General features: G+C 39.3%; 1 protein-coding gene across 1 annotated transcript in view; it reads left to right on the plus strand.

Moving 5' to 3' along the window:
- The first annotated feature begins 2,093 nt into the window (after positions 1–2,093).
- The window catches only part of LOC139739290 (uncharacterized), a 29,054-nt gene continuing 18,567 nt past the window's right edge, over positions 2,094–12,580 (plus strand). The window contains exon 1 of the mRNA XM_071649904.1: positions 2,094–2,847. Coding sequence (XP_071506005.1) covers positions 2,364–2,847 — 484 coding nt within the window. The 5' untranslated portion in view covers positions 2,094–2,363. The remainder of the gene's footprint in view (positions 2,848–12,580) is intronic.

Here is a 12,580-nt window from a genome sequence, read left to right on the forward strand (position 1 = left end):
GATAGATAGATAAATAGATAAATAGATAGATAGATAGATAGATAGATAAATAGATAGATAGATAGATAGATAGATAGATAGATAGATAGATAGATAGATAGATAGATTGATTGATTGATTGATTGATTGATTGATTGATTGATTGATTGATTGATTGATTGATTGATTGATTGGTTGATCAACTGGTAGGTAGATATTATATAGGCCTACATGTAGTACAGGTAGATAATACTATTTGGATGAGTAGACAGACAAACATACAGATACAATTGTAGGTAGAACAGAAGGCCCCATTGAAATTGTCAAAAGCTACAAACAAACAGCTACCAACGAACCAAGAAAGACTAATCTGTACCACCCCCCCCCCCCCCCCCCCCACGAACTAATTGGCCCACAACGAAATTGTCCTGATACAGTGGTACATCACAGCATTCTGCTTGAATGTGGGAATAGTCCATGTGCAATGCAGCGACAATGGGGGCGCCCTCAATAATTCTCAACTAGAGTACCTATGTATAGGTATTCTATTCTCAACCAGAGTATACCTATGTAGGTATTCTATTCTCAACTAGGGTCACTTTGTACAGCCTATTCTACCCAGGCTATAATGAGCAGCAGTTGAAATTCCCCGATCAGGAATCAACCATGCAAGACGAAAATTCTATGCATAATTATTTCGCTGCTTTTTTGGGACAACGTGACCCTTGGAGCAAGCTCTTCAGGTCATAACATACGAGTTGGGATTCCTCGGAGATAATGTCAACAAAGTCCCGAATAAAGTCGGTCATTATCTGTTTTATGTTCGCAAAAAAATGGACATGAAATCCTATTTGGTCTATGGTGATCGCGCAAGCTAATTCACGCACTCTGAACAAATAGCGTCCTCTTAATAAATTGTTTATGATCATAATGGACTTAAACCTTGATAAAGTCGGACAAGGGTCGCCTTTTTTCGCGCTATCGAGCCATGGAAGGCCAGCGGTTAAAAAGATGGTGACTTGATTAGCGTATGGGACGGTTTATTACTTCAAGGTGTGTAGGTACCACGCCGAAGTAGGTCTCCACTATATTGTAGAGCACTTGAATGTATTAAATGTGTATGTCCCCAATATGAATCACTCAAAATCAAAGATTATAATACTATGAGATATCAGGAATATCAGAATGAAATTATACATGTAATGCTGCATTAGTTGAAAGAAAGACATACGGGTGAGGGTTCAGGTGTAAGTTTCTTCAATTTGTCTCCCTCTACAAATTGGATTTGTTAAGATCGCAACTGTTGATATGTATTTTTTTCCTGACATATTTGTTAATTTGCAGATGAGCAGTTGCGATCAAAACAAAATTTAATTTGTAGAGGAAGACTCATTGAAAGAGACTCACACCTGAATGTTGCATTAGTGTCTGTCGCAGATAATAATAGTAGTGGCAATACAATAATAGCGGGAACCATAATCATAGTAGAGAACATTATTGTTTACTGCATTATCATTATAGTAATTGTTCATTGTCATCAATCTTTGATTTGTTGATTTGTTGTATTCTTGTGTTAGGGCCTATGTGTGCGTGGGGGGGGGGGGGAGTGGGGCATGGTAATAAAGGGCATCTTACACAGCTGGATGAATATATGAAGAGTTTGTTTGCAAAAACCGATAAGTCCATATTTGTCAAATGGAGATATTGCGATTAAAGGTCAAGAAAAATAAAGAGAATAATAAGAAATGTTTTGCTTCTTTTGACCGTAACTTCAAAAATGTACCTTTATGTGCAGTGACCAATATATCATTTAAAATGTATTATTATGTACTTTATGACAGATACCGTACTTCAAAATCTTCAAAAATGGACTTATCGGTTAACAAACTCTTCATATTCTCAACTCATAGTATTTCCCTCCAAGATTTACACAAGTGCTAACTTCATTACGGTCATTTCAAGTAGTGATTAGGCTCCTCCCGATCCCGTCTTATATCCGGGCCTAGTGATATCTGAGCATGCGCAGGTTAGATACTAAAACGCATCTGATTCGATCTGTCAGTGACAGGATATTATGGTGGGTGGTATACAGCGAGAGACGCACCTTTTAGCTCCTCCTATTGTGTTCGACAAACAACGCCAAACATTTGATTTGTCTCGGCAGCAGTGAATGATTGCGAAGTTAGGATTGAGTTTGCGAAAAGAGCTTCCGACTTGCCGAATCAGTAAAAATCGCAGCAATGTAGAATTAATTCACAAGTTTCATCTTGTCAGCACTGATGTCAGGGGGAAAAAACAACTAATTTAAAAACAGTTTTTCCTATTTGAACGGCAAACTTTTGGGGAAAATTACACATCCAAGCACTGGCTGCCGTTAGGTAGCAATGGATTGGCGAGAGAGGGGATTTCCCCTGATTGAGCAGGGCCAGGGCCGAGTTACCTCCAACGCTCGTGACTTGCCATCGCGCCGTTGCGCGGATGCTCGAAACATTTTGTTCCGTAACGACGCATCGATGTCATTGACTTGGAAACTGATCGTGGTCGCGTCCTTGGTCGTCCTCGGCGTCCAGTCTGCTTTGAGCACCTGTCCGGGGTCAGCTGGAATCTCAAACCCTCATCTTAGCTGCCCAGACTTCAGCTCGACACAGACACCGATCACGGTTGGCGCCAACCAGCGATGCGAACTCGACATCGCACCAGACCTTGGAAGCGCCACGCTCATTGTGGAAGGGGAGCTCATTATCCGTTTCGAGGAGGATCTCGTCGTTGATCAATTGATCGTCGCCTCTTCCGGATGGATTTCGGCTGACGGGCAAGGCTTTACCCCTGGTAACGGTCCGGGTAGAGGCTCTATTTCCGGTTCAGGAGGTAAGAAATTGGACAAACTAAAACAAAATCTGATACTGTTTCCCAGACTTGCAAGACCTACTTTATCACAAAAAACAAAGACAAAAGCAAAACAAAACAAACAAAGACGACGAAAACAACTGAAAGAACCGCAACACAAGCTATGTTCTCACGGATATTAAGTTAAACATGATTGTGTAGATTACCTCCAACAGTTTATTACAGGAAGTATTTGGCATGTGATGTGATTAATCTTTGCACTATTCATGCACAAGAGACTTCAAATGCAATCATGATACTATTATGACTTCATAACTTGCTAAAATGTGTTGCAAAGACCACTGAATTTTTGAGCAAGATTGTTGATGAGACAGGCAATATAAGTTGATTTTTATAATCCTTCATTTTTACATATTTTGCTTTATTTTTAGAACACTAAAAAATTAATGCATTCCCTTATCATGACCTGTACTTATGAACATAAGTGTATTGTCCCGTAATGACAAGGTATAAAAAGTCGAGACACGTAGGACTAAGTCATTTTTAAACGTTTTAAGTCAGATAGAGTAATACAGATGTATTCACGTTTCTAGTGATGCCCTACTTGTAGAGCATAACAAGGAATATGAGTTATGACTAAAGATATTCCGTATTTCATATTATTTCCTCTCTTTTTAAGCAGCTTTAAACTCAAATATCTCAACTTAACAAGAATTGAGTTAGCTTCAAGTTGTTTTGCGATACAACTCGTCAATTGATTATTTTGCTGGCATGGAACCAAACGTCCAGTGAAAATAAGACAACTGAAAGAAACAGCCATAACATTTTTTTTTTCACACACCCAAACAGTTTTACGTGCAAGTATGAATTTAAACACGAACACACATAACGGATCATTTTTTTTCTGTGTTTGTTAATGTGCTATTTACAGTACATATAAACTTACTTTGAAGATTAATTGCCGTCTAGGGCACCAGTTTCTCAAAATAAAATCCTAGTCTTCATCTTTACGGCAGAATTGAACTCGAAAACGCATACACAACAGGATCCTGTGTTTTAACTTTCACCCATCGGATTTCCGCCTGCCATTTGCTGGCCTTGATCGCGGTATAAGGGGAAGAGGAAGAGGAGGAAATTTTGTTGATACGTCCGGAAACTTTGCGGACAACAATACAGGGAGATCAACACACTGAAGTACACCGGTGTGGATTTTTGGTTCTTTTTTTCTAAGTTAATAGCGTCAGATTATCAAGAAGACCGCAAGCAAACAGGGGAAGAAATAAAATGAAATGTAATATGTTTAATGCTTGTAATATGCAACCTAGAAGCAAATTCAAGTGATAACGCTTTTCACAACGCCGACAATTAAAACAATGGGGAATGCTTAAAACTTCACCTATGTGGTTTTCGGTGTACTGTACTTTTTAAGCTCTCCCGTATTTTTATTCATCTGTTTGTGTGTGTAGTTTATATTTTCCTCACTCTATTTCTCTTTATGTTATGAACATTTCTCGACCGGCTCAAAACACGTCCTCTGCCTTCGGTACGTGCTAAACAGGTTGAATGCAGTTTTAACTGAATGTTGCTACCTTTATGCCTGCCCTACTTATCTTTCCTTAGAGCTGTGTGTTGAAATTACAGATGATAACAGAGATCGCGACTGTCGTATAGAATTCCCACATCTGAATTTCCAACAAAGCGTGTGTGTTTTTGTTGTTGTTTCCTTGTTTGTTCGTTGTTTTGTCTTCGACAGTCAAGTTGTATCTCCCAGGAACAGTACACTGTTGTGCTCTATTTGTATTTACATTTTTAATTGTATTGTGTTCATGTGTTGTCATACACTAGTCGATTTCGTGTTAACCCCCGTCCCCGTTTCTTCTTGTATCATTTCGTAGCTTTCAGTTCGGGAGTGTTACATAATGTTTCATCGGTGATATCCATTTTAACAGCATTCCTTTGCGTTGATCTTTTCATTCATGACAATGAAAACAAGGATTGTGTGAACTTAATACAGTGCACTTGAAGGTCGATGAATATTGTCAGGATTATGCGGTGTTAATTCTCACAGAAGATTTTAAGTGTCACCGAAAGAAGAAATTCCTCGCTCTCTTGATCTTTCCTGGTTCGATAAGGCGAGGTGATGAGATGATAATGAGACTCATAATTATTCTCTCGACACCTCGAGGGGAGGGGATTTCAAGAAGAATTTTGTCGGATTTTTTCCTGATAAATCATTGTTATAAACTACTGAAATTCTTGCATCTGACTGGCTGAGAAAAAAAAAATATTGTCAGAAAAAAATATCCAACAAAACACTTCATGAAATACCCCCATGTTCGAGAAAGCAAGAAGGCGAGGTATGAGATCTTGTCTTCCTTATATTGCATCAGTTGTTCCAAGCAAAGGTGAGATGTCACTATATGAGATTTCATCTTCCTGCATCCTTAAACTCGAGTACTCGTAAAGACCCTAGATGAGACCGCTTCATCTCGCCTTTTCATATCAAAGAAAATGAGATGGCAATAAGGAGAATTGTGAGATCTCTTCTTCTTAACATCACGGGTCAGAAAAGAAGGAGAGATCCACAGGACATCTCGGGTTGAAGAAGGGAAGAAGGCAAGATATGAAAATTAATCGAGTCTTTTCAGTATTTTCCTTTCAAAGAAGGTGAGATGGTGAGAAGGAGAATGTGAGATCTTGTATTCTTGATAGGCGGGAAGGTAAGATATGACTATGAGATTTCATATTCCTGCATTCTTGGACTCGAGTACTCGAGAAGACCAGATATGAGATCTCGTATTCTCGCCTTTTCATATCGAAGAATGCGAGATGGCGAGAAGGAGAATTGTGAGACCTCGTCTTTTTTACGGGGTAACAGGCAGGGTAAGAAAAAAATACTAATATAAAAAAATACCGGACGCTATCCGAACGTTGTCGCGGTTACTATATAGTTTGAAAGGCTTTCTTGAAATGGGGATTAAGAGTATGATTTAGTAAGGTTTAGGGGATCTCATTCGAACCGCGGTATATCAAATGTGATTTTATTAGAAATGGAAGTATATTGCTACCTATATTATGTTCTAACATGAGCTGTAACGGAGAGGGGGAAGGGGTCACGCTCAACTGTCATTTATGCTGATATTATACTCCTGTAAAAGAACAGAAAAACATGAAGGAAATTGAGCTATACAAATTAAGTTAAAGTTCAAAGGGATGGTATAGTTTTGGTCGAGATGGGGTTTCAGGCTTCCAACGTTCTTGTGAGATAATGAGAAGCTTCTTATGACGTAATGAAAGAGCATAATACACTTCTACGAGTAATTCAAAGTTTATTTGATGAAAATCGGGTTTGAAATTGCTGAGATATCCAAAACAAAGCGATCCTAGTAAGGGTGGAAACCAACCTTTTATTATAGGATCACTTTGCTTTACTTTGCTTATAGATATCTCAACCATTTCAAAGCCGATATTCAATGAAATAGACTTTGAACTCCTCTTAGAATTTTCTCCCCAATCGGTTGACAAGCGGAAAAACATTAAAAAGACACACAAAATCACACACACACACACGCGCACACACACACACACACACACCACACACACACTGAGTGAGACAAAAAATAAAACGTTTTCAAATTTCTGTTGCCACTCCTCTCCCCAAATCGGCTGACAGGCAAAAAAAAAAATGGATTAATAAATGAAAAAAAAATAAATAAATAGAATAGGCATCCATCACATTCTCTGCTGCCAATTCAAGCAAAACAAAAACAAAAACAAAAAACAATCGGCTGACAAGCAAAAAAAGAAAGTCTTCACTTTTTTTTCCTCTTCTCTCCCAAATCGACTGACAAGCAAACAATACCGTAAACAAAAGAAGGTCTTCATATTTTTGGCTGCCAATTCTGGCGAAAATAAATCGGCTGACTGGAGCTTTTCAATGCACATAACATTTTCACGTGGCAGCCCAAGGGGGGGGGGGGGGGGGGGGGAGGGGGAGGGGGAGTTGAATACATACATTATAATGCACATGCCAGAGTACGCAAAATATACATCATGTCTCCATGCTATGGAACCTGAGTAAGACAGTGGTATACGGTATATAGGAGTAATCATTCAATAGGAATTATTTTAATGTACGCTTGAAAACATTTTGAAGAGATGTTGAATAAATTGTATTGTTATCAAGGGTAAATCATTCTGCTTCTTGCGTTCTTGTAATAATAATTGCATTTACAGCGAAAACTATTCGAGTACTTGGAAGGTGATAGGGCCTCAGTATATATTACTCCGCCGAGCGAAATATGTTATGAGCCCTATGGTTTCTTTTGAACACGTATTATGTTGAAAAGTTGCTGGTAATATTCCCAGGCAAAACGTGTATAGGCCCACATGAAAATTCCAGCGTTGAAAACATCGTGATGGGAAATGTAAACAGTATGGTGCAAATACCTAGATGTTCTAGCTGAATTCATTTGTTCGTAGGGGGGGGGGGAAGAAAAGAAAGGTCTCGCTTTGTGATAGATGTTAAAGGTGACAATGGACAATGGGGAGGGAAGATCGCGCTCTATGACAACAGCGGTCGTCTCAGGGTGAAGGTGGGTTGGAGTGTACCGTATGTCCCTCCCCCCCCCCCCCCAAAAAAAAAAAGAAGAAGAAGAAGAAATAAAACGGTACCCTCCACAACGATAACTTTATAAACAGTGAATCAATCCAAATACAATTTCAGGGTGTGAAAGTATAACTCATTGTCCACACCTTACAGAAAACCCAATTCGATTTGCTTCAGTAGTAAAAGAGAAATGAGGAATTTTGTAGAGATTGTCAGGAATCTCTTCCCTCCACGTTTTGTCTGTTGTGTTTTAATATGCTGTTCCAAGAGCATCCAAGCGTTAAACTTGGAAGAATCAGTCTCATGACATGCTTTACAACGATCCTTACTTTCTCTGTGACCGCTAAACCAAATTGAATGGGGTTTTCTGCTCAATAGAGCTAAGATGCTATATTTTAAGACCCTGGAGTAGCATTTAGACAGCTTAAACATATTGGGTGTTAGCAATGCGAAAATGCGATTGTAATTTTTTTTTTTGACATACTGCATTGTAGAGCACCAACCGTAAGGGCAGAATTTAGTGATGGCGTGACATGCCTTTTGTCATGTCTTTTGAAGTGCTTTGTTTCATCACACGAGATGATAGCAAAAAGACAAACGACAATCAGGACTCAAACAGAAGCTTTTCATTGGTGAGTTACAATCTGGTAACTATGTCAATCTTATATAATATGGGGGGGGGGGGGACAATGAATTGAAGGCCACCTACAATACAGCCTCACATTTTCCATTATCACACCGACTTTGATCAACACATTCTATATTTTAGGCAGATGGAGATGGAAACATAGGAAATAACAACATAGAAAGATTAATTCATCTTTTGGCAAGACGACAAACGGAAACTTATTGATTAATGTAAAATCATGCATTTTCAGTTTTCATTTTTTCCCGTACACATCATACTTTACTTTCACACATTATATATAATATTATATACACACATTGCAGTTTCATGCAGTGCAAAATTTGGGAAATGCTAAAAATTGCCCTATTATAACATTGTATAAATGACAATATCTCTTGCAGTATATTGCGATTGATGAAAATACGGAAATTAATCTGATGTAACAATTTTTGCTCCGTTAGATTTATCTGTTTTCTGATTTTCTAGGCATGGCTTTGAGTTGCTTGAGGCTAATTTCAGCACTTACAAATAACTATCAAAATTTTATACAAGAGACTACATAATACAGTATATAACATTTTGATGTACACTGCACTACATATTCAGTCTTATTGGGGCATGCCCAACAGGATTGGCTGCTCGGTGCACTTATCATATAAATTTGTTTTTAAAAAAAGCCAGACGCTTTCAAATTCATGAAATTCTATAAGGATAAGAACCAACACTTGCTGTCGGGCAGAAGCTCGGTGGTCTATAGTGGAGATGACGCCTGTCCGGAGATCCGGAGGTCGTATAGGTTCGAATCCTACTCGAGTATGTACTCCCATGATTTCTTTTATCATGGCTACTACTAAAGCACTGCAATTCGGTGCTTATTTATGTCGATGTAGGGCAATTTGTCAATTAGCAGTGATTAGTCGCAAGCCAGACGCTATCTCTAAAATCAAAAGAAATAAGAAAACGGGAAAGTTGGCTACAGTAAACTGTACTTCGCAATAGGAATGGTGGAATCACGAAGAATTCCGATTTTGGTCTGGCTTGTAACTCTTAAAATTTGCCACTTTGCCCATCCTTTTACTCCATGATCAGACGGAACATACCGTTTTCATCACTTGATTATATGCGAACATTTTCTCCTATCTGATCTTGCGTTTAGATACAGAAAAGTTTAATCAGCTGCAACCGGAAAAAAAAAAATCGTGCTTTTGATAAACTTTGATATTTAGATTGCTGTGTTGCGGGATGAATTGAAGATTACATCGCAGTCTACATCCATTACTACAGCGCTGTTGAAACCATCATTTTAATGTCACACTTACAAAATTCTCTTACTATGAAGCGTTGCGAAGGGAACAAAACTCTGTTTTGTTAAAGCCATATTCAGTAACAAAACTGGTTTGGGCTTACTTTGCAACACAGGTTTGAAACGAACTGTTTGGTCATAACAAAAGTTTGTCGAAATGAAATCTGTCGTTCCAACTTTTTTGATGTCACAGAAGTAGCCGGTTTAAAAAAAAAAAAGTGTATGTGTATGTGTGTGTGTGCACGAGTGTGTGCATTTATGAGTGTGTTTCTTTTCTTCTTTTTAGCTCACCTGAGCCGAAGGCTCAAGTGAGCTATTGCGATCGCCCTTCGTCCGGCGTCCGTCGTGCGTCGTGCGTCGTGCGTCGTCCGTCGTCCGTCGTCCGTCGTCCGTCGTGCGTCGTCCGTCGTGCGTCGTGCGTAAACTTTTTACATTTTCATCTTCTTCTTGAAAACCCCAAGACCGATTTTCATCAAACTTGGCAGGTAGCATCCCTAGGGGGTTAGGAACTCAATTTGTTAAAATGGGCACCATGCCCCACCCAGGGGGCCCCCAGGGGGGGCCCAAACCCCCAAAAATTAAGGAATCTGTAAAAATCTTCTTCTCTAGAACCAGAAGTGATAGAGCTAAGTTAATAATATGAGTTAGTACATTGATGACTGTAGTTTCAAGTTTGTTCATGGCAGAATCAGGGGTGCCCCCCTTGGGACCCAGGGGAGGGGGGTGGGGAAGGGTTCTAATGGGGCCTAAATTGTACATTTTCATCTTCTTCTTGAGAACTCCATGACCCATTTTCACCAAACTTGACAGGTAGCATCCCTAGGGGGTTAGGAACTCCATTTGTTAAAATGGGCACCATGACCCACCCAGGGGGCCCCCAGGGGGCCCAAACCCCCCAAAATTAAGGAATCCACAAAAATCTTCTTCTCTAGAACCAGAAGTGATAGAGCTAGGTTAATACTATGAGTTAGCACATTGATGACTGTAGTTTCAAGTTTGTTCATGGCAGAATCAGGGGTGCCCCCCTTTGGACCCAGGGGGGGGGGGGGGTGGGGGTGAGGAGGGGTCCTAATGGGGCCTAAATTGTACATTTTTATCTTCTTCTTGAGAACCCCATGACCCATTTTCACCAAACTTGGCAGGTAGCATCCCTAGGGGGTTAGGATCTCAATTTGTTAAAATGGGCACCATGCCCCGCCCAGGGGGCCCCCAGGGGGCCCCCAGGGGGCCCAAACCCCCCAAATGAAGGAATCTTTAAAAATCTTCTCTAGAATCAGAAGTTATAGAGCTGAGATAATACTATGAGTGAGTACAGTAATGACTGTAGTTTCAAGTTTGTTCATAGGAGATCCAGGGGTGCCCCTCTTGGGGGTGGGGGGGGGGGTGGTTGGAAGGGTCCAAATGGAGGCCTGAATTGTACATTTTCATCTTCTTCCTGAAAACCTCATGATGGATTTTTGTCAAACTTGGCAGGTAGCATCCCTAGGTGGTCAGGATCTCAATTTATCAAACTGGGCACCATGCCCCACCCAGAGGGCCCCAGGGGGCCCCAATTCCCCCAAATTAAGGAATCTTGAAAAAATTGGGCCCTTATTGTACATTTTCATCTTCCACTTGAGAATGCCTCGTCAAATTTTGGTAGAGCTGTGAATAATTTAGATTAGTGACTGCGTGAAAGGTGAACTTGCGATACTCAGGTGAGCGCTAGACCCGCGGGTCTCTTGTTTTTTGTTCTATTGGACATGCGCTTTCACATACATAACAGCGTCATGATCTAACAGTCCAACCCGCCTTTGTTCTAGTGTTCACACAAACATGACGTCCCTTTTGTTGAAATGTCTATATAGCTCCCAAGGGTCTGTCTACTGTCATGTTACAACTATGAGTTATAGACCAGGCGGTTTTCTAGTTCATTATGTTCAAGTTCAAAGTTCAAAGTTCAAATGTGTTCTTGATTTCCATCAAATAAACAGAGAAATTAATGTATAAGCAGAACATATTTGTAATAATTGCAAAAACGTAAATTACCAAAAAAAAAAACCCATGTGAAAATGAGTAACAAAATGAAGAAAACATGATTATATAATATATATATATATATATATATATATATATATATATATACATTATATCCATAATATACCGAGTACAAATCAGATAAGAATGGGAATGGAAATGGGTCCCACTAAAAAGCAAAGCTTGTATACTACAATGATTATGGTATACTCAGAAAATACATAAGAAAGCGAATGATGAATTAAAGAAACTACAAACCGATATAAAACAAAGTCAAATGAAACGATTTCAACTAAAATGAAACCAAATTAGGTAGGGGAAAAATTATGTTATACTTTATGTGATATTTTATGATCGACTCAAATACACATCATCGTCTATCATCGGAAGCCAGCGTGATGCTGCAATGGTGTTACCATGATATAACCATTGATAACTGCTTGCAGTTTAGAGAGTTCGACTCTGCATTAATGAACTGACTGCATTGTGACCAGTCGCACACCAGTATTCATGTCGACTGTTTTCCATAATGTCGTAGATTCTATAGTCATGGTAATCAGGAATGTATAGAATGTTTTGACCGTAGAGCTGAATTCGATATTTTGGCAAATGTAGTGTATTTCTCAATTTATAACATTTCAAACCCTTTAGAAGGAACATTATGTTTTGTATACTGAGTATTCACTCCCTCGCCAATCACCATTTACGTCATACTGTGTTCATGCCTTATACCTTATAAGGTTAGGCCTATTTGGTACACGCAGTGAAAACAATCTTGGTCTTTTTTTGACTGCATGCAACTGCATAATTGCACGTAAACGAGCAGAGTAGATTAAGATCTCATATGGAATTGCAGTAGTTTTATGGTTAACCCCATTGCAAGTTTGAAGTCCGGGTTACTGACATTATAACGGGTTCATACATGTTGCGGGTAGCACGTGGCGGGTAGATGTCGACATGACCAGGCACCTATTTCGGTATATCACCATGATCACATTCCACATAATGACTTGCTGTTTGGTTTGGTTTGGCTTATTTCTGCATTTTCTTTCTCCAACTACAACAACAAATGAAAACAAAGTGATATAGAGTATGCAACCAAAAAAAAAAAGGAGAGCATAATATACAAATCAACATAAGAAATTTCAATTTCATAACAACATCAGTCTGTAATAACATATGAATGAGAGTAACATGT

This window comes from Diadema antillarum, unplaced genomic scaffold (assembly GCF_040938485.1).
Source record: "Diadema antillarum isolate AM-2024a unplaced genomic scaffold, OU_Dant_1.0 seq00000793_RagTag, whole genome shotgun sequence".
Taxonomy (NCBI): Eukaryota; Metazoa; Echinodermata; class Echinoidea; order Diadematoida; family Diadematidae; genus Diadema; species Diadema antillarum.